A 26,384-nucleotide genomic window follows, 5' to 3' on the forward strand; every position below is an offset into this window, starting at 1 on the left:
ATCAATTTGCAGAAAAAGGTGTAGCCTAATCATTCATTAAACAAGCTAGCCAAATTAACATTAAATAGAAGCAAAACGTGTGTACTAGGGTCAGGTTATTTGTGTATGTACATGAACAGCGGCCCCCAAAAATCATTGTTATTGTTGGGTTTTGCCAACTCAGTCGGACACCGATCGCATTTAACATGATAAACACAATCAGACATTAACGTACAAATAATTATTTTATTCTTTTCTTGGTGAACAATATGAACTATTATAAAGTTTCACATTTTGGCCAGTATCAGTTTAAAAAAACAAAAACAAAAAAAAACCAAACAAACAAACAAAAAAAACACATTTTAAAAAGAATAGAGAACCAAATGATTTATCAGATATGTAAAATATAAAATATGTAAAAACTTTAAACATTCGCATACAAATAAAAAACCCATAATTAATACAATAATATAAAAATACAGCATAGCCAATTAGGCTTTTATTTAAAGCACATCTGGCATTTATAATTGATGACCAAAGAGCCATCACTAAAATTAAAAAAAAAAAAAAAGTTTATAAATAAAGTTGTAGTGTATTGCTAGAGCCGATTGGCCCACTTACTAGGAACTTTCCCAGAGGAAAAATAGAAAAGATCCTATAGTGTATGAGGCCCAGAAATCTTTCCAACTCCTTTCCGCCTTGACCACCCAGACATAAGCATGACCAGTGAGGTATATAGAACATAACACTGTCAGGCATATGCACAATTAAAAAGTGCACAAAAATAGCCCTGCCCCGAAAAAACGAGGGGAGACCTGGTTCAAAAGTTGCGTTTCATTTTCTCAAAAGTGTTCAACTATTTGGCATTGGATAAGTGAAAATGAGCCACAATTAGTGTTTGTTCAAGTCCCAGCAGCAGTATTGCAATTCCCTTAAAGACATGAAATCATGTCCGTAATACTCCTATAGAAATAATAAAATAAAGTCTCTTAAGGCTTTTTGATAATTTCTGATAAGTTTGCATACTATGGTGGTTATTGAGTATCATCATACGTCAAGCACCAAGTCGTACTGCTGTTCCTTCTTCCGCCTGCCACATTTTGTTATCAGTGCCACGTACAAAGTCAATAGCATCACCCAGTAGCATGCGTAAAGTATTGCACCGATTATGAGAACTGTCTGTTCAGATTCTGCAAATGGCTTTTTAGTTTCCCTCCAGATGGTATAAACAACACCACCCAAAAGGATTGTAAACCAAACGGTTATAGGAATCAACCCTATAAAGTTGACAACGATAGTTTTCCTTCCCGATGTGCCCCAACCTGCTTTGTTGATGGTCGCAATGGCAAACATCTTGGCAGGTAGTAAACTGGACATGTAAAGGACTGAGTAAAGAGACATAAAAACCATAACAATATTCCCCCGGAGAGCGCTGGCAAAAGAGGACTTTATGAGGCCAACAAATTGGACAGTCAACAAGAAGAGCAAGATGTTCCATATGCGTCCCCGGTAGAAAAGTTGGATGACAGTGGCAATTAAAAAAAATGGGAAGAATCCGGTGATCACAGCTTCATAGGTCATCCATAAATGGTGTTTGTGGAACCACATGGAGTTGTATAACCATTCACGGAAGTAGGACTTGCTCCAACGTGTCTGCTGATTAAGCCACCTTAGATATTCGATAGGGGTTTCTGTAAGGCATTTGGATCGTGCTGTGTATTTGGTTGCATAGCCAAGACTTAAAACTCGGTTGGTTAGATGTCTGTCGTCTCCAAAGCTACACTGGGATCCCAAAAATTCTTGATTGTACCAATCTTCTAAGAATTCATGTAGCAGTGAGTTTCTGTACATCCCAAGAGGTCCACTTATGCACTGGACACAACCAAAGTAGGACTGGCAAGCTCTCTCAATGTTGAAGGCCATCCAGTATCTCACGCTACTTAGAAAGGAGATCCACGAGTCATATTTGTTCAAGATCTGCATGGAAAACAATAAAAGTAGTAAATTATGAGGAAACGAGGTAAGAAATATAAGTCATGGGTTACGCAAAGGCAAGAAAATCATTGCTACTTCCTACCAAAAAACACGTTGGTCCATCGGTTGTGTGTTGCATTGCAGCTCCAATTTTTTTTTTTTTTTTTTTTAAGAAAGCAGCCATGTATTGTTTTATCATAGCTAACCCTTTTACGATTCATTTTTCAGTTTTGGATACATTCGTTTGACTTGTATCCAATATTAAAAAGCATTGATTTTGACATGGATGTAGGGTATAATTAGAAAATGCCTCTAATACAAATCTAAACATACACAAAGGCATTATACATCCGATCCAAATAAATGGATAAGATTTAATACAGAAATAATGACTCTGGATGAAAACGACATCAGACTAAATTATATGTGTGGGACAAGGGAACAATAGGCCAGTGAGCAGAACATCAAAAGGAACATCTAAGTGTTACTCCTCCTTTGGCCATATTTTATCTTAATTGTAAAAGCACAACTGCTGGTCTAGCAGGGCTGCACTTCCTGTCGTTCCTCGGAATAATCATAAATTAGAATTTCAGCAAGCCCCATGTCATCCAAGTGACTACATGGAGTATTGCTTTCAAAGGGGCAGAGGTAGCCAAAACCAGCAAGGAGCTCCTGGAAATAACAGGCTACACAGCCAGGCTGGGGTTACAGTCAGACGTCTCTACAGGCAATAGACAGCTGCCAGGCCTGATATTATTTAGGACTGCTGGGTCTTGCATCATTTCGAAAAATTGACACCCTTGTCATCTGGAATTTGCCTTGACCTAATGAGTAACTTCAAGATCACGGGCCCTGGAAAAAGCTTAATTTCAGGACCACCCATCTATTATGTGTATTTACAGCACTAGTGACCCTTCTTTTTGCCCAACAGGAATCGGAAAAGCTAACCAGTCAGTAGAAAATGACTATGCAAACCAAGCAGAAGCTCTCTGTGCACCCTTGGCGTGGCCAGATAGTTCAATACACCATCCCACCTATTTCTTTTCCATCATCTCCATCCTTCTCTGGATCTATAAAGACAAACCTGTCAATCAAGGAAGAATGGGACGGAGATAAAGGGAAAAAATGTACAACAAAAGTGCACCACTGAACTGTTTGGCAATGCCAAGGGTGGACTGAGTTTCTGAGTTTAGCTTGAACACTGCAATTTTCTGCTGACAGACTCCCTTTAAAGTAGTTTTGTCAAGTCTCCAGAAATGTCCAGGAGGCCTTGAATAAGGGAAGAGCCACGGAACTGGCTGAGCCCCAAAGAACTTGCTCTAATTCTCCCCCAAACAATATATTTTGGGTGGTATTGGGAGGCAAGGAAGAGGACATGGTGAGACAGGGGAATAGGCATGGATGAGGTTGGGTTTGGTAAAAAAGGCAAGGTTACACATGATATTGACAACTGATCATTTCACGCAATGTAAAGGGATACCGCTCCTGGTTTCCTGCCGGCTAAAGTTGGCAAGAATGGAATTAAGTCCCCAAGAGAACCTTAGTGTGACTTTAAACTCTGCATCCTTTACGTTCACGCCTTTAACTTGGGTTTCAAATCTGGTTTTTCCTCCTTATCAAACTCAGCCTATCCCCAAATTTTGCAGAATGTCTCACCATTATGAATCATTTCTTGAGACATACATGTACATTGGGGGCTAAGTGTTGGGGGGCATGGCTTTTGTTCACTTGGGGCAAACACTTTTTTGCGGGAAAGCACCAAATGTATATACCTTTGTCAAAGCAAAGTGGTGGTCACCTCCCGTGGCACACAGTAACCGGGTCACATGCCTTTTTTTAACCAACCTCTGTAGCTTTGCTCTTGCCAGAAACTCGCTTTTGCCTTATCCATAATTGTTATAAATAGGGCAACAACAGGAAACTGATTTTTTTTGCACCAGGTTTGACTCTAGCAACTTTTTTGTAACACAAAAAAAATATTAAAAAAATTTACCTGCACATCTCCCCCAACGCCTCCTACCATGTGGTCTTCTTCCAAAACTTTCACCATCTCGACAGAACAAGCTGGGTCAAGGACTGTATCGGAATCGCACACCTAGTAAATGCAAAACAAAAAACACCGGTGAGAAAAAGATCAAAATTCTTAAAATAATGTAAATATAGAAGAATAAAAATGGTTTTTTTTTCATCTTTTTTAATCTTTTCAATTTTTTATATTATATTATTTAATCTGATTTTGCTTTTGTCTGTCCTGGTATTTGTTTTTTTGGCTCTGTCTTTTGCACAAGCGTCAGACCTAGAATATATAAAACATGACACAGACACTTGGACGTCGCAGGTGCTGCGTTTTATGGGAACATCTCCGTGTTGGAGTGGAAGGAAAAGACAAAAAAAAAAAAAAAACTTTAATGTTGGCCTCTAAGCCTTGTTTCTATGATGGGATAACTCCGCTTTCAGCAACAGGCTCTTATTGTATCATTTTTATTACTGTCTCATTACTCAGGAAAAGAGAATATTTGCAGCTGTTCGATGCTGGCTGGAATGAACAGAAGATTGTACTGGAATAAATACATGAACCCAGTCGTGCCAAATTAGAGAAAAATACTCCATTTATGAAATTCATTGCACTTTTCAACCAATCGGAAGAGGTGTAAGAGGAGAAGTGCTAAGGATGGCATCACAGTGGCTCAGTGGTTAGCACTGTCACTGTGCAGCGCTGGGGTCCTGGGTTCAGATCCCACCAAGGACAACATCTGCAAGGAGTTTGCATATTCTCCCTGTGTTTGTGTGGATTTCCTCTGGGTTCTTTGTTTTCCTCCAAAGACATACTGGTAGGGAATCTAGATTGTGAGCCCCAATGGGGACAGTCATGCTTGTAAAGCGCTGTGGAATATAATGACGCTATAGAAGCAATGCATAATAATATAAAATAAAAGAACACGGGGTCTAAGAAGGGTCCAAAAGACACCAGTAATACAACGATATTGGGGCGTCTATTAAAAAATGTTACATTTTGGTCAAGTAACCTAAAGATTCACGTTTCCAAGTTAACCATGGTGACCCCCGAGCGGTCTACTCTTCCATATCATCGAAGATGAAAATTGGTAGTTATGTCTAACAATAACTCCTAGGCAGATCTATCTGTGTCTATAGTTAGTGGCCACAAGCAAAAATCTAATAGATCGTGCGCAAACAAGGATGAGGCACAAAGAGGGATTTCAGAAGGACCATCTGACTGCGTATGGGGACCTCATGACTGGTGGCCTCCTTCATCTGGCTTGTCAAATTTCTATGACCAATCTTTTCGCTTTCACAGAAGATAAGCCACCGCCAGAAGAGCTTACTCCCCTCTCCCTACTAAGGTCCACAGAGGGGAGCAAAGGTTCGGCCAACAGTTGGGCACCTTTGCCAGGAAATCTCACTGGACTGCATAGTACCCGAATGCCCCCAAAAGAACGGTAGGAGATTTTACAATAAAACTATTTGCAAAGTTGTTCCATTTCTTGTGTATCATAAGGAATCAGAACATTCCTCGTCTAGATATAAATATTTCCAGACGGTTTACTCCCCGCACACCCCACAAGCTTTATCCATTTGCATCCTATAACTTACAATGGAGACGGCATGATTCTTTTTTTTTTCTCAAAAAGTAAGAAGTGATCAGCTGTTGAGGCAGAAAAAAAAAACATCAACGAAAAACCTGCCTTACATAGAGAACCTCGTTTTCCTGGAAAAATGCCACTTAGACTGTTTTGGGAGTAGAAAACTCACATATTTAACGTCAAACACTGAAAAAAAAACCTTTCACCAGATGTACGCTGTGTGCCGGGGCAGGGAGACCCTCCCTATTCAACAGGATCCTGGGGGATAAGAGGACCAGCCTGACTCATAGTTAGGAGACAGTGAAATGGATTTGGAAGGTGATACATGCCGAGGGATTCGGAACTAACGACTTTCTCAAGAGAAAATATTTTCTCTTTCACCTTTGCCAAACAACCGAGCAAATCTACCGTAATATATGCACTCATGGTGGCTGCATACGCTCTGCCGTCTGGGGCTTATGGGGTTAAAGCGACTTGACCTCAACTTACATTACACGATCCTGCCAAAAATTCAGGTGTTGTGGAGTTTAAAAGAGACGGGTGTAGGCCATATGTAGCGCGGGGAAACATTCTCTACATGTGTTTCATCTTTGTGCCATTATTTTTCCTCTTTAATAATCAAATATAAGGACGGCTTTGTTGCGAACGTTGAAAAATATTTTTGGTGTATTTTTTTTAGAATTGAGGGTGAAAGTTTAGTCGCGGTAATGAATATCACCAAAAAATGAAAAATTGAGTAATCTACTATATAATTGTCTAAGGGTCACTTCCGTCTTTCTGTCTGTCTGTCCTTCTGTCTTTCTTTCTTTCTGTCATGGATATTCATTGGTCGCGGCCTCTGTCTGTCATGGAATCCAAGTCGCTGATTGGTCTCGCCAGCTGCCTGTCATGGCTGCCGCGACCAATCAGCGATGGCCACAGTCCGATTAGTCCCTCCCTACTCCCCTGCAGTCAGTGCCCGGCACCCGCTCCATACTCCCTTCCAGTCACCGCTCACAAAGGGTTAATGCCGGCGGTAACAGACCGCGTTATGCCGCGGGTAACTCACTCCGTTACCGCCGCTATTAACCCTGTGTGACCAAGTTTTTACTATTGATGCTGCCTATGCAGCGTCAATAGTAAAAACATCTAATGTTTAAAAATAATAAAAAAAAAAAAAATCATTATATACTCACCTTTCCCTCTCCTCGCGACGCGCCAGTGACCGCTCCATGCAAGCGGCAGGTTCCGGTAGCAAGGATGGTCTGCGAGAAGGACCTGCCATGACGTCACGGTCATGTGACCGCGACACGGTCATGTGACCGCGACATCATCACAGGTCCTGCGCGCCTGCGCGAGAAGGAGGCAACAGGACTACAAGGGGCCATGGAAGGTGAGTATATGTTTATTTTTTATTTTTTAACCCGTGACATACGTGGCTGGGCAACATACTATGTAGCTGGGCAATATACTACGTGACTGGCCAATATAGTACGTAGTTGGGCAATATACTACGTGACTGGCCAATATGCTACGTGGATGGGCAATATACTACGTGGCTCTGTGCTGTATACTTCGTCACTGAGCAATATACTATGTTACTGGGCAATATACTACGTGGCTGGGCAATATACTATGTCACTGGGCAATATACTACGTCACTGGGCAATATACTACGTGGCTGGGCAATATACTACGTGGCTGGGCAATAAACTACGTGGACATGCATATTCTAGAATACCCGATACGTTAGAATCGGGCCACCATCTAGTAATAAATAAAAACACAAATAAAAATGTAAAAGAAAAATGTTTTGAATAATTTTAAGGGTGTGTTTTCAGCACTTCCCACTTTTGCATGAGGAGGTGAGGTTTGCGTCGATGGACTCATGACCGTTTTAGTGCACAGCCCTTTATAGAACTAATAAGAAATAATCACTAATGGAGAGGAGGCGCCATACCTGTCGCCCGTGCACCCAACTTGCCGATATGTGGATGCAACATCAATGGCAAAAGTGGAAGACGCCAGAGAAACCCAACTCAAGCTTAAACAACAAAGCCCTTTATCGTAAAGCAACTTTCAGTTTGAGTATGTTCATTTGTCCTCATTGGCTCAGTGGCTCAACAATAATCTGTATCTATGCCTGTCCCATCTGTGGGCCAATCAATACACCTACAAAGGGTAACACAATTTTTAACTCTTAACCTTAACAGTAGAATGGTACAAACCTATGGTTGTCGGATGGGAACACAGAGAGCCCATACTTTCCGACATCATCCGTCGCTCTACTTTTGATTAGCTAGCTTGGCTGGCTAGTCAAAAGTGAAGCCATCATGTAAGAGGGTTCCCGGCCAGCGGCAACAGAGTAGTGGTGTGGACAGAGTCCTGTGAATCAATTTGCACCAACTCTACTCAAGAGCCTTAGTAGGTGAAAAATCGAATCTTTACCTTAAGGGTATGTCTCCACGTTCAGGATGGCCGGCGGTATCGCCGCAGCGGCGAAGCCGCTCGGCGCTAAGCCCCGCCCCCTTTCTGGGACGCGATCATGCCGGATGTGTTAACTCTTCACATCCGGGATGATCGCTCTCTCCCATAGGGCCCTGTGATATGCCTTGCGGGGACGCTGCGTCCCCGCAAGGTGTACGGACATGCTGCGATCTGAAAAGACGCGCAGCATGTCCGGAGTCGCAGGGCCGCCGCGTGCGGGTTTCCACGCATAGTGGAGACGGGATTTCATCAAATCCCCTCCACTATGCTGGAACATCTGGACGCTGCTTGTTTGACGCTGCAGCGCTGCGCAGCGTCAAACAAGCAGCGTTTCCTGAACGTGGAAACATACCCTAAGACCACAATGGTAAATTTGTAAAAGGGCCTGTTATCCATGCATCATTTATAATATTGGTCTCTTCCTATGTGCTAGAGGGTCTTTCAGGGTCCTACAGGCACCAGGATCTGGGTGCAATTGCTACTTTATCACCCCCTATAGATGCACTGCTTAATTATAGAGCTCCCACTAGTGTTTAAAAGTGAAAAATATCTGCATTTCTTTAATTATTTTTCACATTTTATACCATTAAAAAAAAGGTACAGTAATATTTTTCTTAAAAATTAAACCATTAATACTTTACATTTTTGCATCTTTTTATTTTCTTTATATGGCACCTTCTCTTTAATCAGACAATAATTTTGCTTTATGTATTTTATTATTATTATTATTATTATTATTATTATGTCTATTACTGTTGATATTTTAATTTTCAAATTTTAGAATTTGGAACCTGAAGACAGTTTGAAAAAATAAAAGTGAAAAATAAATTTGAGGAAAATTTGGAAAAAAAAGAAAAAAAAAATCTATATCTATATTATTCCGAAGTGGTCAGTAAGTAAAGTGTACAAGGAAAAGCTACAAGAACAGGTTCACTTGATGAGGGTGCATTTCTCACCTAATTGACATGGATTTTTTTTTCGATGTGGCCATTAAGTTATTGAAAACTGAGTGAGTTTTATTTTAAACTTTCAGGCTAGAAGGGAACATTTTGGGTTGCTCATTCTACGCTAGGGAATGTGCATCTTCTAGTGTCATGGCTTTCTAGGAACACATGTACTGGGGGATGGGGAGAGAGGATCGTGGTGGCACCATGTCAGTTCTCGGAATGACGTTATCCACTTTCATTTCACTTTACAGTTTTTTTTTGCCTCTTTTTATACAGGGCAGAGAGCGGCTTTCACGAAGCCCGGTGTGTTTTAAATAGTCTGAATGGTTCACTGTGCTGACGAGGGCCCGGCGTATCCTGTAACACTCCACACCGATTGCACAAAAGATCCTTTATTTTTGGACATGTTTGTGTTGGCGACCATGCATGGACTTTTTACCCTACCTGCACATAATCCACGCTCCGGCCCAGAGCTTTGAAGGCGGTGTACATCACTTCACGTTTTCCTCCCCATTTTTGCATGATGCACACGTATCTGTTGGTAAGAACCAGCTGAGTGACTTGCTGTATGCTCTCTTTGTGAGACTCTTCCGTTTCTCCCGGACCTTTTTCATGGAAGTTATTTTTCCAGACATAAGTGGCACTTCGATCGTTCCCCATAATGTCGCTAAATATATCCATCATGTAAAGGTCCTCTTCGGAGTTACCGTCGATGACCATGATGACCTTCATCCCCGGATAGGTCAACCGTTTCACAGACAGTAAACATTTCCGTAAGTAGTCAGGGTCCTCCTGATATGCAGCAATACCTAGGGCAACTGATTTATTCAGTTTGATAGGGGTTTCAAGAGATCTCTTCATCTTCCTGTGCTCCAGGTAGGCGAAGAGGCTTTGGATGAGGAGATGCAGTGCTAATATGGCACCGTAGAGTCCAAAAGAAAAGTAGTAGTTGTCCGTTTGGATAAACTGATACCCAACAATGTAAGCAGCTGTAATTCCTAGTAAGAGCGACACTCCGAAGAGGGTAGTTCCGATTATTCTTAGGATACATATAAATCTCTCACAATGCATCTGAAAAGGCAAAACAAAAAATACAGAACTTGTTAATTACACATCTGGAATATTACATCCAATTGTCCTTAAGGAGGATTAGTCACCACATCTGACATGTCTGTTTTAGTAATTATTTGTATTCCCCATGAAAAAAAAAAAAGATTCTGGAACACCTCTTTCTTACTTTTCATTCAAGCATTTTTCAGCTTTTTTGAAAAGCTTTTTTTCAGCTTTTTCTTATAACTTTATGTTGTGCTTAAATTGACAACTGGGGCAGTCTTTTTTTTTACTTCTAAAGCAAGTCTAAAACTCTCAGCTCTGATTGGACAGTGTAAGAGTGTGGCAGGGACACACACATTTGTCAAATTACGCATATATTTCTAGTACAAGAAACAGGGAAAAGGCACAATGCATAGATAAGGAAACATCTTCCAGAACTGATATTATATAGGAAACAGGCAAAAAACCAATGTGTCAGGACGGATGCCCAGACGTCACCAATTTGAGCCCCATTGAATAATAAGAAGACATGGTGGCTTCTGAAAGTTATTTATTTTCCATACTAGTCATGACAGATCAATTCATGGAGGGCACATCGATTATAAGCACATATTTCTAGGAGGCCTAATTTTCAGACAGACTTTAAAAAATTAACCACCTATACTTATGGGAGGTCATCAATATATCTGTGGTGGGTCCTATATCCAGAGCCCCTCCCAGGTCAGCTGTTACCAGTGCAAACAGTGCAAAAATGACATCGCACAGAGCCAAAAGCACACAGCTCCATAAACCATGTAGTGGCCGTTCTCAGGTACTGCAGCTCAGCTCTCATTGAAGTCAATCTGATCTCTGATCACTGTGGACTTCTGGTGACCACAGATCTGGGGTATGCCAGATGCTGGACCTATCTGGTATTGATGACCTTTCCGAGGGATAGATTATCGGTATATCAGTCCAGGAAAACTCATTTAAGAAATTAGTTGGCCATTCACTAGAAATATTGACCTGGACATTAAGAAAAGCATTTTTTTTACATTTAATAAAAGCTACATATATAAAATAATTCAGCAATACAATGTGTAAATTAACATTCCATACTAACCTATTGTACCCACCAACACTGCCATGTATTCCCCATATAGTACTGTCATCCAATTATTATTGAGTGTCCAAGTAATACACAATAAAATGCCTAAATAATACTGCCACATAGTACACTACAAAGCAAGAGACAGAGATTTAGCAACTGCATAGTTTCGCACTACACAATAATAATATACCATGCACCATACAGTACTACATCATACAATGGCTAAATAATACCGCCATACAGTTCGATACAAAGTAGAGGAGATCCAGTAACTGTCCAGTTACCTCTATTGTTGGGAACACTGCATAGGGACACCGTACAATAGTCATACACCACACAATAATACACAATACAATTTTTACATAAGACCCCCACTTAAATAATATCGCCATATAGTTCACTATAACACAGTGTTCACACGTTGATTTTTTTCTGCATTTTTATATGCAAATTAAAAGCTACGTTTTACAGTATCAGCCATAATGACGAGATTTCAGAAATCTCATGCACACACATTGTTTTTTTTTCCTGACTGAATTGGACAATTGCTGAATTGCAAAAATGAAGGTATTGGGTTTTGCTGTGTTTTGGGTCCAGAAAACTCAGGAACAACGGCACTAAACTGTAACGCAGCAAAACCTGCTTTTTTAAAGCAGTTTCTTCACTGCCAAGAGAGCAGGTTTTGCCTACAGAAAAAAAAACCACAAGGTGTGAACATAGCCTAAAGCAGAAGACAGAGATTTGGTAAGTGCACAGTTCTCTCTATGATTGGGCTCTCCGAGCAGTGACATTTTCCCCTTTACGTCTGGATTGCTCCAGATTTGTGTCGGTGGGTGAAGCTGTGACAGATTTTTGCATTGGGGCCCGTTACACCCCTGGTTGTTACATGTCTATTTGACCTTATGCTTGTTCTAGCCTTCAGTACACTGCCATTCTAGCTTTTAATATTGGGCGTAGCCTCTTTGTAGACGAGTTGGAGGGGTGTTGACCTAACGGCACAGATCTCGTAGGTAATTCTTTCCATCAATAAACTCGGGACAGCCCAGATTATGGGTTTAGGTGGCAGATTGTTTATATTCATGGCTGAAGATTGAGGTCCTGGGAACGGTATGATAAGCCGCCTCTGGCCTTTCTTCCCTTTGTGTTTTATCAGCCAGCAGAGCATGCTCTGATTTCTCTCCTCTCACATCATCTCTTGGCTTCAGATGGATTTTTTTGGAACACCACCCTGTGACATCATGCAACTGCAAATTCTATCTTTCCTGTACAGCTAGAAGCAGCCCAAACATTACTGAGACGCCGGCTGACTCCATCGTTACAATGTCCATTGTAAGGATTAGCCTCGACTTAAGACGTCTTCCTACAGCTCCAGGCACATGCTGAAGTCGTTTATATGCAGGAAGGGAGAAACGTCAATGCAAATTGAAAAACTAGTCACGCTGCTCTGATTGGAAGAATTCGGGATTTTCCTTGATTAAATTTTCTAGTTCTACTTTAAAATTAACTGTCGATAAACAAAATAATCTTCATTTCTGATATTCAAGTTCGTCATGGCCTTCAAATTTCATCATTCTAGTGGGGTTCCGATAATCTACACAATTACTCAGAAATGTTTGAAATGGCTTCTGTCACTGCCCAAATGATTGCTGTCTCTTTGGATGACCTAAGTAAGAAAATGAGCACATATCAATGTCGATGGGAGTGACTTACTTCTATAGGGTAGAAAGGATTTGCCATGATTACATTTGGCATGCCTGATCCATGAGGATTGTCCGCATACATGTCAAATTGTTGGCCTATCGCCTCAATATTGTCACATTCCCAATGTGTATGGTCAGCAACAGGCACCAGAAAGTTGTGAAATTCCACTACTAGGCTTCTCTATGGTTTGCATTTTCTAAGTAGGGGTTGGATTTCTGCATTTTCTCCTTGAGCTAAGGAGATGCAGCTTGGCCAAGCCTTGGTGGCACTGATCATCTATGGTGGATGACATGTCTGTTCATCCTACGTTGGGGAATGGGTGGCTCATTAGAAATTATTTTGGGCATGTTACCTCGTTGGCCAATCTCCTCAATATTGTCAACTTCCCAATGTGTATGGTCAGCAACAGGCATCAGAAAGTTGTGTAATTCCACTACTGGACTTCTCTACGGTTTACATTTTTTAGTAGAATTTGGATTTCTGCATTGTCTCCTTGAATTAAAGAGATGTAGGTTGGTCAAGCCTTGGTGGCACTGGTCGATCATCTAAGGTGGACAACATGTCAGTTTTTCCTACGTTGGGGGAATTAAGCATAGGGCATGTAGAGTTCCTAACATCCTCAATCATTTGTTCTAAAGGGAGAGGTGTCTGAGCAAGGTTTGTTATCCTCTCCTCATTGACAGCATGTGCTTGCTTGGCCAAACCAAGTACTGTATGCAGTTGTATGGGTGGCTCACTAGAAATAGCTTTGGGCATGTTACATCATTTGCCAGTCTCCTCAATATTGTCAAGTTCCCAATGTGTATCGTCAGCATCAGGGGTAATTGTACAATGTCTCAGTAGAGGTTGGATTTATGCTTCACATCACATCACTTTTGCATTTTGTCATTGAGTTAAGAAGACAAAGGTTTGCCAAACGCTGATGGCACCGGTCAATCATCTAAGGTGGACGACATCTGTTCATCCAACGTTGGAGGAAAAAAGCATAGGGCATGCTGATTTTTTAAACATCCCCCATCATCTATTCTGTAGGGAGAGCGAGGTTTATTCTCCTCTTCTCATTGACAACATGTGTACGCTTGGCCAAGCCAGTTATGCACTTGTATGGGTGGCACGTTAGAAAAAGCTTTGGGCAGAATGACTTTTGGTTGAGTGCTGAAGATCTCCAGAGGTTCTTCTGATTAGTAAACACCATGACGTTATTCGTATGTCGTGTCACAACATGGGTTTACTAATCAGATGAGGTGCTGAGGATACCACAGGTATCAGAAGGTTTGTAGGGCTCTCTGGTCCTTTTGAAGTGGCCACTGGATCAGGAACAAGAACACGAATTCGACACTTCTTGAAAATGTATGGCCACCATTAATAAAATGTAAAAAAAATCATCTTCTGGTAAATTCAGCTTTGCTAATTCTTCATGATCACTATGAGTCAATAATGATATCACCAGGATTGAAGAAAGTATAACTATATTTGCTAGACTTTCTTTCACAAGGCCTTACGCGAGCCATTACATATGCTCAATGCCACCAATTACCTACTTGGGGGGAGGAGGCTTGTAGGACATTGCGAGGGACGTAGGTTTTTATACTTTTTGAAGCAATATGTTGCAGCAGCTTTCGTGCACAACTGTACAGAAATCTTCCTTCGCACTGAGAAGAAGGAACCGTACACATATAACTTGTTCTGTAGCCGAAAGCCAAGATATTTAAAAGCCTCACTGTGTTACTGGAATGTGATGAATTTACCTCAAGTAGCACATGTTTTTTTCACCCCCCAAAAAAAGTCTGTACTTTCATAGAAGATGACAAAATAGCCTTTCAGGACAAACTGTAACCCTGGGAAAAAGAACGGAGCGGTAACAAGACCAGCCCCTGTTATGGAAAGTGCCGAGTGTATATAAAAAGGTAGAGTTATAGTAAACCTTAGCAGCGGCAGGGTCATTCATCAAAGCGTCCGGTGTGCCACATGCTAATATAATGTAATTACCATCGGGGCTGGGACATGTTGTGTTATGAGACAAGGTCAGACCAGATTTGTGTGAAAAGAGAAGAAACTGAGTTCACTTGTCCTCATAGATACTGTAATGATTAATTAAAATTAGATTATGAAAAAACATGTCTGCTTTCTTCCAAAATAGCGCCACACCCGTCTACAGGTTAATTGTGGTATTGCAGTTCAGCCTCATTTACTTCAGTGGAGCAAAGCTGTAATATCCGGCTATCAACGGGGGGGCACTGTTTTTAGAATAAGTCAGATAAGTTTTTCAATCATTTGATTAGACTTGGTACTAAAGAGGTTTTTAACCATCTACATTGTTATTTAACTCCATCAAGGGTCATGATATATGATGCCTTAATGTGGACCTGTCACTTGCTAAAAAAAACTGATTTAAATGCCTTCTGAAAAAATGCCTAAGCTACCTTGATTCTGATGGTCTTTTCTGTTTTGTCGCTCCATTGCAGAGATATTCACATTTGTTTCTTCTGGAGAACAGTATGTGAAATCTCTACTTGTAGTCCAACTGGGTTTCTTTACAGACTCCTCTTCACAGCTCAGCATCTGATCTAGCATTTTCAGACACTGCTGAGCTGTGATTGGTAGCTTCTGGTACATAAGGGAAAAGCTCATGCCCCCAGGGAAGACTGTGAGTTGTACTGACAAGCAGAGATTTCACATACTGTGCTCCAAAGGCAACAAATGTGAATATCACCGCAATGGAGCAAGGCAGAGCGAAATGGAAAAGAGCAGCGGAATCAGTGGAGCTCAGGGATTTTTACAATGTATTTAAATCAAAATTTTTCAAGCAAGCGACAGTTTAAATGAATAAAAATGTCATCAAGTTGTTTTATAATAGAATTTTTACCAATATGACCTCCACTATCATGGAGGCTGTCACACTTTCCCAAGCTCCTGTACTGCAATTACACTTTGTAATATGTATCTTTAGGTAATTTGCAATTGTGGAGTCTGTGAAAGTTTAGGTGACAACCCCCATGGGGGTTGTAATTGAGGTGTAATATTTACCCAAATCAAAGAAAAACTTGACAGAGTTCAGACCATTACCTCATGACTGTACTAATGACCAGTCACCCACAGGATGGTTATGGAAAAACACGAGTACATTGATATTGCCACCAACCTCGCGAAGAACAAACTCATAAAACGTGAAGTTCTCGCCGTCAACTCGGCAATTAATCTCTATTCATTAATGTTAAATAAACCCGGATTGTCATTGAAAAAACATTCTGATTGTAATAGACCATTTGTAAAAATAATATCTCAGAAATTTTAAAAATGTAATAGACTCAGGACTACTCATGTTACTAATTAACACTACAAGTCTGCGTAGAGGGCCCAGTTAGGACTCACTAGGACTGGATCACTTCACAATAGGACTCCATGTACTCTAAAGACCTAGACTTGGGAAGACCAAGGACATGCATGCCATGGAGATAGCCCCTTGGGAATGGCACGTGAAGAGGTTAGTCCATCTCAGGTTGTCTCCTTCCTGGGTATGGAAAGATAACGTTAAAAGGTATGAATATGTGAGGGCAAGCTTGCAAGCAGTGGGCATAGAAGGGTAAATTGGAAGAAACAGGGTTGGAATAGTAAGCTTGCAAAAAATGGGTATGAAAAAGTAGGATTGGAAGAAATGGGTATGGAAGGGTAAACTTAGAAGAAATAGACATGGAAGAGCATGCTTGAAAGGACTGGGTATGGGATAAAGTTAGAAGGTATGAATATCTTGGTATCACAGACTTGGCCCTATCCTGGATCTCATCATACCTAACTGACCGAACATTCAGCGTCTCCCACTCACACACCACCTCCTCACCTCGCCCCCTATCTGTCGGAGTCCCACAAGGTTCAGTCCTTGGGCCCCTGCTCTTCTCCATTTACACTTTTGGCCTGGGACAGATCATAGAATCTCACGGTTTTCAGTATCACCTCTATGCTGATGACACACAGATCTACATCTCTGGCCCAGATATCACCTCCCTACTAACCAGAATCCCTCAATGTATATCCACTATTTCATCCTTCTTCTCTGCTAGATTTCTAAAACTTAACATGGACAAAACAGAATTCATCATCTTTCCCCCATCTCACACGACCCCCCCAACGAACCTATCCATTACAGTAAACGGCTGCCCACTCTCCCCAGTCCCACAAGCTCGCTGTCTCGGGGTAATCCTTGACACTGATCTCTTCTTCAAACCACATATCCAAGCCCTTTCCACTTCCTGCCGCCTTCAACTCAAAAATATTTCACGGATCCATGCATTCCTAAACCAAGAATCTGCAAAAACCCTAGTCCATGCCCTCATCATCTCCTGCCTTGACTACTGCAGCCTCCTGGTCTGTGGCCTCCCCTCTAACACTCTCGCACCACCCCAATCTATTCTAAACTCTGCTGCCCGACTAATCCACCTGTCCCCCCGCTATTCTCCGGCCTCTCCCCTCTGTCAATCCCTTCACTGGCTCCCCATTGCCCAAAGACTCCAGTACAAAACCCTAACCATGACATGCAAAGCCATCCACAACCTGTCTCCTCCATACATCTGTGACCTCGTCTCCCGGTACTTTCCTACACGCAACCTCCGATCCTCACAAGATCTCCTTCTCTACTCCCCTCTTATCTCCTCTTCACACAATCGTATACAAGATTTCTCTCGCGTATCACCCCTACTCTGGAACTCTCTACCACAACACATCAGACTCTCACCTACCATCGAAACCTTCAAAAAGAACCTGAAGACCCACCTCTTCCGACAAGCATACAACCTGCAGTAATCACCGATCGACCAAACCGCTGCATGACCAGCTCTATCCTCACCTACTGTATCCTCACTCATCCCTTGTAGATTGTGAGCCCTCGCGGGCAGGGTCCTCTCTCCTACTGTACCAGTTGTGACTTGTATTGTTCAAGATTATTGTACTTGTTTTTATTATGTATACCCCTCCTCACATGTAAAGCGCCATGGAATAAATGGCGCTATAATAATAAATAATAATAATAATAATATCTGAGGGAAAGCTTGAGAGCAGAGGGTATAGAAGGATAAATTGGAAAAACATAGGTGTGGAAGTGCAAGCTTGGATGTAAAGGGTATAGAAGAGTAAGCTTTGAAGAAATAGATATGGAAGAGCCTGCTTGGAAGGACTGGGTAGGGAATGGAAAGCTTAGAAGATATAGGTATGGAAGGAAAAGCTTGGAAGGTATGTGTATGGAAGGGAAAGCTTAGAAGGAATGTTTATGGTAAGGTAAGGTTGGAAGGATTGGGTATGTCATGGAAAGCTTGGATGGGATGGGTATGGAAGAGTAAGCTTGGAAGGAATGGGTATGGAAGGGTAAGTTTAGAAGTAATGGGCATGGTAAGGTGTGCTTGGAAGTAAAGGGTAAGGAGGGGTAACTTGGTAGGAATTGGTATGGAAGGGTAAGCTTGGAAGGAATTGGTATAGAAGAGTAAGCTCGGATGGAATGGGTATGTAATGGTAAGCCTGGAGGGTGTTGGTATGGAAATGTAAGAGTGGAGGGAACAGGTATGGAGGAGTAAGCTTAGAAGGAATAGGAATAAAAGAGCACACATGGAAGGATTGGGCATGTCATGGAAAGCTTGGAAGGAATAGTTATGGAAGAGTATGTGTGGAAGAAATATGTACGGAACAGAAAGCTTAGAAGGAATGGTTATGGAAGAGAAAGCTTAGAAGGAATGGTTATGGAAGAGAAAGCTTAGAAGGAATGGTTATGGAAGAGAAAGCTTAGAAGGAATGGGCATGGAAGGAAAAGCATAAGGAATGGGTATGGAAGGGAAAGTTTGGAAGGAATAATTATGGAAGGGAAAGCAAGGAAGGAATGAATATGAAAGTGAAAGCTTAGAAGGAATCGTTATGGAAGAGAAAGCTTAGAAGGAATGGGCATGGAAGGAAAAGCTTATAAGGAATCAGTATGGAAGGGAAAGTTTGAAAGGAATAATTATGGAAGGGAAAGCTAGGAAGGAATGAATATGAAAGTGAAAGCTTAGAAGGATTGGGTATGTCATGGAAAGCTTGGAAGGGATGGGTATGGAAGAGTAAGCTTAGATGGAATGGGTATAGAGGGATAAGTCTGAAAGAAATTGTTATGGAATGGCTTGCTTAGAATTAAGTATAAAGAGTAATTTGGATGGAAAAGGTCAGTAGGACTAGCTCAGGTGGCGAGTACATATGACTATTCAGAAATATCTAGTAAGGGTTATTTTGGTTTGTAATGGAGCTTTCACATTTCCATGTATCCCAAGTTTGTTTTAGCGTCTCCCCCAAACCCATTTATATGTCCATGAAGAGGTAAAAAATCCTTTTTTGTTTCCTTAGTGTAAAACAATGCTGCACTGTCTCAAGCGAAAGAGGTTAAGTGATAATCCTTGTAGAGCGTAAACTCATAAAATGAATAGGAAGGGATGGATTAATCTAAAGAATGTAGACTTTACTTGATTACCCACCAGAGCCTGTGTGGTTGGATACATGCACAATCTCGCTGTGGAAAATTATATCATGTCTGCAGTGGTCCCAAAGATCTTTCGCCTGCCAAGTGTTATACAGGCATGGAATTATGGAATTAGGATTAAAATTGACAGGCTTTGGAATGAAAAAAGGAACTGCCCAGTAGAGACAAGCAAAAAATAAAAGTAAACATTGTGGACATGTCTTATCCGGTAGTCAATGAGTGCGTCCAAAGCCAAATCTGATTAATGGTCTAAGGTTCTTCTATTTCTCCTAAAAGGGTTTAGATGAGACCTAGGGATTCTTAAATTCCACGTATTTTATATTTGTTGATTCAAAGTCACTCCTTGTCCTCATTCTGTTATGGCGCAAGTCAAGTGAAGATCAATCAGATGCTCATTTGGTCATCCATGGACTTCCCAAAAATGTGTACACATATGACAACCACTTAGGAGCCACATATAAACACATATAGCATTGGCACAACCCGACCGAGTATTGTGAACCAAGAATACGGTTTAGTAATGTCATGATGTGGGCGTTTTAAGAGTCTGGTGCTATATGAGAATATTAGTGGTGAGAGAATCTGATGAAATTTTAATTCTACAGTTCCCTCAAATTTTCATTGAATTTACTAGATATGTTTCGAATGTACATTACATTATTATGCTCTGAACCCAAAAACAAATTTTACACACCTAGCTGTCACCTGTCCCGTCATGCAACCCTGCTCTTGACCGGTCATCTTCTGCAATCCGGTCATAACTGGGCCATCTTCGGGTTCTTCCAGTGCCTATCATTTTTGCAGTCTTCCAGAATTTGGAATCTTGCACCTTCCCCATCTGACTAACCCATGACATTATAAGATAGTAATAGCCCACTCAATGCAGGGAATCCCAAAGTTGCCAGAAGACACCAGAGATGGCAAGCACTGGATGAAGCCAAAGATGGCCCAGAGAAGACCACACCCGTGACTGGGCTGAAGGAGGTAGGTGAAGGCCGGTTAAGTATTATTATTATTTTTTATCACCTTCCTGGCACAAATCATCCACAGCCAGACAGAGTATCTAATAGTTTGGTAAAATTGAAAGATTTTATATGCCTCGATGAGATTCACTCAACTCTACCTTGTCCATTGGCCATGCAAAGATGCCAAACATGCCGAGCACTGGATGAAGCCAAAGATGGCCCAGTGAAGACCACACCAAAGACTGGGCTGAAGGAGGTAGGTGAAGGCCAGTTGAGTATTATTATTATTATTTTTTATCACCTTCCTGGCACAAATCATCCACTGCCGAACAGAGAATATAATTGTTTGGTAAAATTGAAAAATTTGATATGCCTCCAAGAGATTCACTCAACTCTAGAGAATACCTTGCCCATTGGCCATACAAAGGCAATGACTTTTGTGGCTTGCTGGGACATGAACATTAATGGTCTCCAGAGACAAGTCAAAGTTTTTCCCAGGTCAATGAGGTGACGAGGAGGACGTGACAGTCAAGAGGTGTCGGACATATGGCTGGTCTCTCACTCATCAAATGCTAAACACATGTTTCATTGTTGGCTTCGGCTGCTGTAAACCTTTGACACATGTTGAGATATTTCATGGTGGTAACTCCAAAAAGTAGCAATACAATGCATTAAAAAATGCATAAAATAGGAAAAGCGTCCATATGGGACATCTATCTCGGAGCACTCATACGTTCACTCATAGATGTATTCCCTTACTTACTTATATGGCGGAACAATAACAGTGTGATACAATGCTGAATGTCCCACATCACAACCTCAACTCCGCAGCGCTGACAAACTCAACTCTGCTGCCCCTGCGTTAATATCTAATGTAGTGGGAATACAATGTTGTCTTCTTAATATGGAATAAAAATTATTGGTTGCATGGGAAAATTATAGAAAATGTCATTGTGGGCTGTTTAATAAGTTTCCCATTGCTGAAAAATGCAAAACATTTCCTTTACCAAAATTTAAAAAAATGGCATTAAAAACGGAAATACACAGAATAAACTACTATATACTCCCCCTGGAATGATGCAGACTGAGACCACCCCTGAATTGTAATTGTCTAAATGACCACTAGGGGAGTAAGCTGGAAGTTGTGGTTTGGCAAAAATCTAATTGTTTGTATGAGAACTGGATGAAGGTCACTAAATATAGAAAGTGACAGTAAAATGTGTCATCATGGCCGTCACGTGACCACGTCCTAGTCTCTATGCGCTAGTAATGGTGGTAGGATAGGAGCAGCACCTCTCCACTAGGGGAATTGAAAATCCTAAATTCAGCGAAATTCTGATATGTAAAGTTTGGGAAAGAAAGTTCATGAAATAGCAACGTCCATAAATGTGCACTTTGGGCTTTAATAGTGTACAATAATATATTAATATATATATATATACACATTAGTTTTATTATTTGATATAGCAGAACTGAATTTGGTATGTGAATGGTCGGATGGCATTTGTGAAATGTCAACTATTGCTCGGCTACAGTATATGAGCTAATCACCAACGTCAGTGATGGGAGGATAACGGATGAATGGATAGATGGATATACAGATATATAGATAATAGATAGAGAGATAAATAATAGATTGATGATAGATAGATAGATAGATAGATAGATAGATAGATAGATAGATAGATAGATAGATAGATAGATAGATATAGATAGATAGATAGATAGATAATGGATAAGTAGAAAAATTGAAATGAAGTACATATATATAAAATGGTTAGATGGATGGATATGGAGAAGTAAAAAAATAGATATGAGAAAAGTCGATAAAATAAAAAAAATATTTGAAATAGATTAGATTGACTGACAGAATGTTTCTGTTGTGGATATATTTCACTTGCTCGCACTATGATTCATAGATGTCACATCGCTATGATGGATGGATGGTTGGTTGGATGGATGGTTGGATGGATGGTTGGATGGATGGATTATATTCTGCTGCTTGCACTACTGTGCTGCTCTCTTGGCCTGCAGACTATAGAAGGAATGAAGCCTGTTCTATTCCTAGCCGGGTTACAGATAGCAGAGTGCTCCTCCTGACGCCTCATATCATAGGAAAATGTCCTACACATGCCTAATGGAAAATGTCTGTGCAGATAAGAGCAAGATGAAGGGCCGGCCGCCTCTGAGCTGTCAGCACCGTGCTGAGCCCCTCCATGCCCCTGTATTATCTCCATGCTGAGCCCCTCCATGCCCCTCTATTATCTCCATGCTGAGCCCCTCCATGCCCCTGTATTATCTCCATGCTGAGCCCCTCCATTATCTCCATGCTGAGCCCCTCCATGCCCCTGTATTATCTCCATGCTGAGCCCCTCCATGCCCCTGTATTATCTCCATGCTGAGCCCCTCCATGCCCCTCTATTATCTCCATGCTGAGCCCCTCCATGCCCCTCTATTATCTCCATGCTGAGCCCCTCCATGCCCCTGTATTATCTCCATGCTGAGCCCCTCCATGCCCCTGTATTATCTCCATGCTGAGCCCCTCCATGCCCCTGTATTATCTCCATGCTGAGCCCCTCCATGCCCCTGTATTATCTCCATGCTGAGCCCCTCCATGCCCCTGTATTATCTCCATGCTGAGCCCCTCCATGCCCCTCTATTATCTCCATGCTGAGCCCCTCCATGCCCCTGTATTATCTCCATGCTGAGCCCCTCCATGCCCCTCTATTATCTCCATGCTGAGCCCCTCCATGCCCCTGTATTATCTCCATGCTGAGCCCCTCCATGCCCCTGTATTATCTCCATGCTGAGCCCCTCCATGCCCCTCTATTATCTCCATGCTGAGCCCCTCCATGCCCCTCTATTATCTCCATGCTGAGCCCCTCCATGCCCCTGTATTATCTCCATGCTGAGCCCCTCCATGCCCCTGTATTATCTCCATGCTGAGCCCCTCCATGCCCCTGTATTATCTCCATGCTGAGCCCCTCCATGCCCCTGTATTATCTCCATGCTGAGCCCCTCCATGCCCCTGTATTATCTCCATGCTGAGCCCCTCCATGCCCCTCTATTATCTCCATGCTGAGCCCCTCCATGCCCCTGTATTATCTCCATGCTGAGCCCCTCCATGCCCCTCTATTATCTCCATGCTGAGCCCCTCCATGCCCCTGTATTATCTCCATGCTGAGCCCCTCCATGCCCCTGTATTATCTCCATGCTGAGCCCCTCCATGCCCCTCTATTATCTCCATGCTGAGCCCCTCCATGCCCCTCTATTATCTCCATGCTGAGCCCCTCCATGCCCCTGTATTATCTCCATGCTGAGCCCCTCCATGCCCCTGTATTATCTCCATGCTGAGCCCCTCCATGCCCCTCTATTATCTCCATGCTGAGCCCCTCCATGCCCCTGTATTATCTCCATGCTGAGCCCCTCCATGCCCCTGTATTATCTCCATGCTGAGCCCCTCCATGCCCCTCTATTATCTCCATGCTGAGCCCCTCCATGCCCCTGTATTATCTCCATGCTGAGCCCCTCCATGCCCCTGTATTATCTCCATGCTGAGCCCCTCCATGCCCCTGTATTATCTCCATGCTGAGCCCCTCCATGCCCCTGTATTATCTCCATGCTGAGCCCCTCCATGCCCCTGTATTATCTCCATGCTGAGCCCCTCCATGCCCCTGTATTATCTCCATGCTGAGCCCCTCCATGCCCCTGTATTATCTCCATGCTGAGCCCCTCCATGCCCCTGTATTATCTCCATGCTGAGCCCCTCCATGTCCCTCTATTATCTCCATGCTGAGCCCCTCCATGCCCCTGTATTATCTCCATGCTGAGCCCCTCCACGCCCCTGTATTATCTCTCCCTCCAGCTGCAGACTTATAAAGGACAGGGAACCCCCGGCCTGTAACCCTCCATCCAATCACAAGAAGGAGGACTATTGCGTCACTTCTGGAAGTCTACGCCCCCCTGACGTCACAGGTATTCCCCCACATGGATCACATGGATGAGGGAGTACAAGAGGCAGCTTCATGGCTGAGCCAAGCCTCACACACTGGCCTCTGTGTGCACTGGATCTCATGGTTAATGACCCAACTGACGGCTGAGCTGTGCAAACAGTGAGGAGCACTCTGCTGGCTGCACACTGACACTGCTGGCTGCACACTGACACTGCTGGCTGCACTCTGCGGGCTGCACACTGCCGGCTGCACACAGGATGGGCCCCGACTCCGTGTCCCTGGCTGCTCAGCACATGGCTTGTCTCATACAAATCATTCTTCTCCTTGTTGCTGCAGCTTCCAGCCCAGTTCTGGTTCTGAGCCCCAGCAGGGAGGGAGCGTCCATGTGGCTTTCTAATACAGTGTGGCTCTCCAGGAACCTCACCCTGGCTCTGCATTAAATTGTACAATGTCTGCCACGTTTCAGGGCAAAATCTACAGACTGAAGCCATTGTGGATAAGATCATAAGATGAAACAATGTCTCCAACTTTTACCTGGAGACTATGACAAGAAACTGCAGCAACAGCTCATTCATGAATGATACAATGTATCCAGCAGTCCTCACATGTACAACACACTGTAGCCTAGGATGCTTCCATCTGCTCACACTTGATACAATGTCTCCAGCAGCTTCCTTGATACAACACATGCCTGCAGAGGAAGGATATTTCTAACATTACACCCATTGTGTCAGCTTAAAAGCCTGATACAATCTATTGTATCAATTGCAATGAGGTCTGCAGCAGCCCTCCCTTCCCTCTCTGCCACAACATATCCTTAATATTTCACCCCATGTGATGGAGAAGATGTCTAAGAAGCTTGATAAAACCTATGTTATCAGTGAGGTCTGCAGCAGCCCTTCCTTCCTTCCTTCCTTGATACAATGTATCATTGCACAACAATATTTTTACCCCAAGTGATGGAGAACTTGATACAATCCATGTTGGCATTTGCAGCCCATCCTACTCTGATACAATGTGTCCTGACTTGTTTCATTGAAATGCTGAGCTGCTGAGGTGTGAAGTGGCTGCTGCCAATCCATATCCCCCCTCCTTCCCCTAACAAAGCCCACCACCATGCATTTACAATTAATCACTGCATATAGAGGTGTGTGTGTCACCTCATCCTAACATTACCCTTTTGTCGTCACTGACACCCCTTCCCCATGCTTACACAAGACCCTGGCACGTAGAACTCTGTCCCTGCAGGCTATAAGTGGCCCAATCTGAGCCCCTTCCTCCTCCTCCTCCTCCTCTTCCCACTTATTAAGAGTACAATGAATGGATGTATTTTACCAATGTATCATTCCCCCCTTAGAATTCACCTCTATTTACAAGCACACAATCGGTTTATTTACAAATACAAGGGGATCATTCTATTCTACACCAATGCCTGTATCTAGGAAGTTTCCAACCATTCATTCTAAACTTTCCTTAAAAAAACTTTTAAAAGTTTGAAGAAGTTTACCTTGAGAATGCCAGGGTCTCCTGAGCTGCAGTCTGATGTGGGGTCTTCAGTTTCCAATATTGAGGTAATAATAATATTAAGAAGAGATGTTGAGGCAAGGCAAACCACTTGGAGCAAGTAAGTGGTAGAAAAATGTATAAAAAAATATATAAAAATATATATAAAAAAATGTTTCCAACTTTGTAAAAAAAAGAAAAAAAAAGGAAAAAAAAAAATCTATCTAGACTAAGTAGAAAAGCAGTGTGTTCTTCTTTGTCATTGCCCAGTGCTGTGGAGGGAGAGGCTGGCAGGGCACATACAAGTGGGCAATCCAGATGTGCTGAACCATCGGTGTGAGCCTCACACACTGCTCCGGACTCCTCTTTAAGCAAATGTCTCTCCTTGTAATTTTTTCCAGACCCTTTTTTTTTTTCACCCCCTCCTCTTCTCTTTTTTTCTCTCTTCTTCTCCTCTGTCGGTTTGGTTTTCTTCCTCCTTCCTTCAAGTTAAGGGGGTCTTTAAAAAATCAGTTCAAATGCTGCTGGTGATCCTGTTCTTTAATAGGGGCGGAGGGACCAGGGGATGAGGAGGTGGGGACTTTCTTGCCTTGTGAAGAAGTAAAAAAAAAAAAAGAAAAAAAGTCTCTCATTCAAAGATTTTCCCCAAACCTTCCACACT

The 26,384-nt window shown here is 42.3% G+C and overlaps 1 protein-coding gene across 1 annotated transcript; it reads right to left on the reverse strand.

Moving 5' to 3' along the window:
- Positions 1-225: 225 nt before the first annotated feature.
- On the reverse strand, positions 226-26,384 carry HAS2 (hyaluronan synthase 2). The gene is made up of 4 exons (XM_077271160.1): positions 25,728-26,384; positions 9,413-10,039; positions 3,947-4,048; positions 226-1,956 (listed from the first exon to the last, which is right to left on the reverse strand). The coding sequence occupies exons 2-4, from the start codon at positions 10,037-10,039 to the stop codon at positions 1,027-1,029; spliced, it is 1,659 nt and encodes a 552-aa protein (XP_077127275.1). The 5' UTR covers positions 25,728-26,384; the 3' UTR covers positions 226-1,026.

The sequence above is a fragment of the Ranitomeya variabilis genome, chromosome 6, assembly GCF_051348905.1.
Source record: "Ranitomeya variabilis isolate aRanVar5 chromosome 6, aRanVar5.hap1, whole genome shotgun sequence".
Classification (NCBI taxonomy): Eukaryota; Metazoa; Chordata; class Amphibia; order Anura; family Dendrobatidae; genus Ranitomeya; species Ranitomeya variabilis.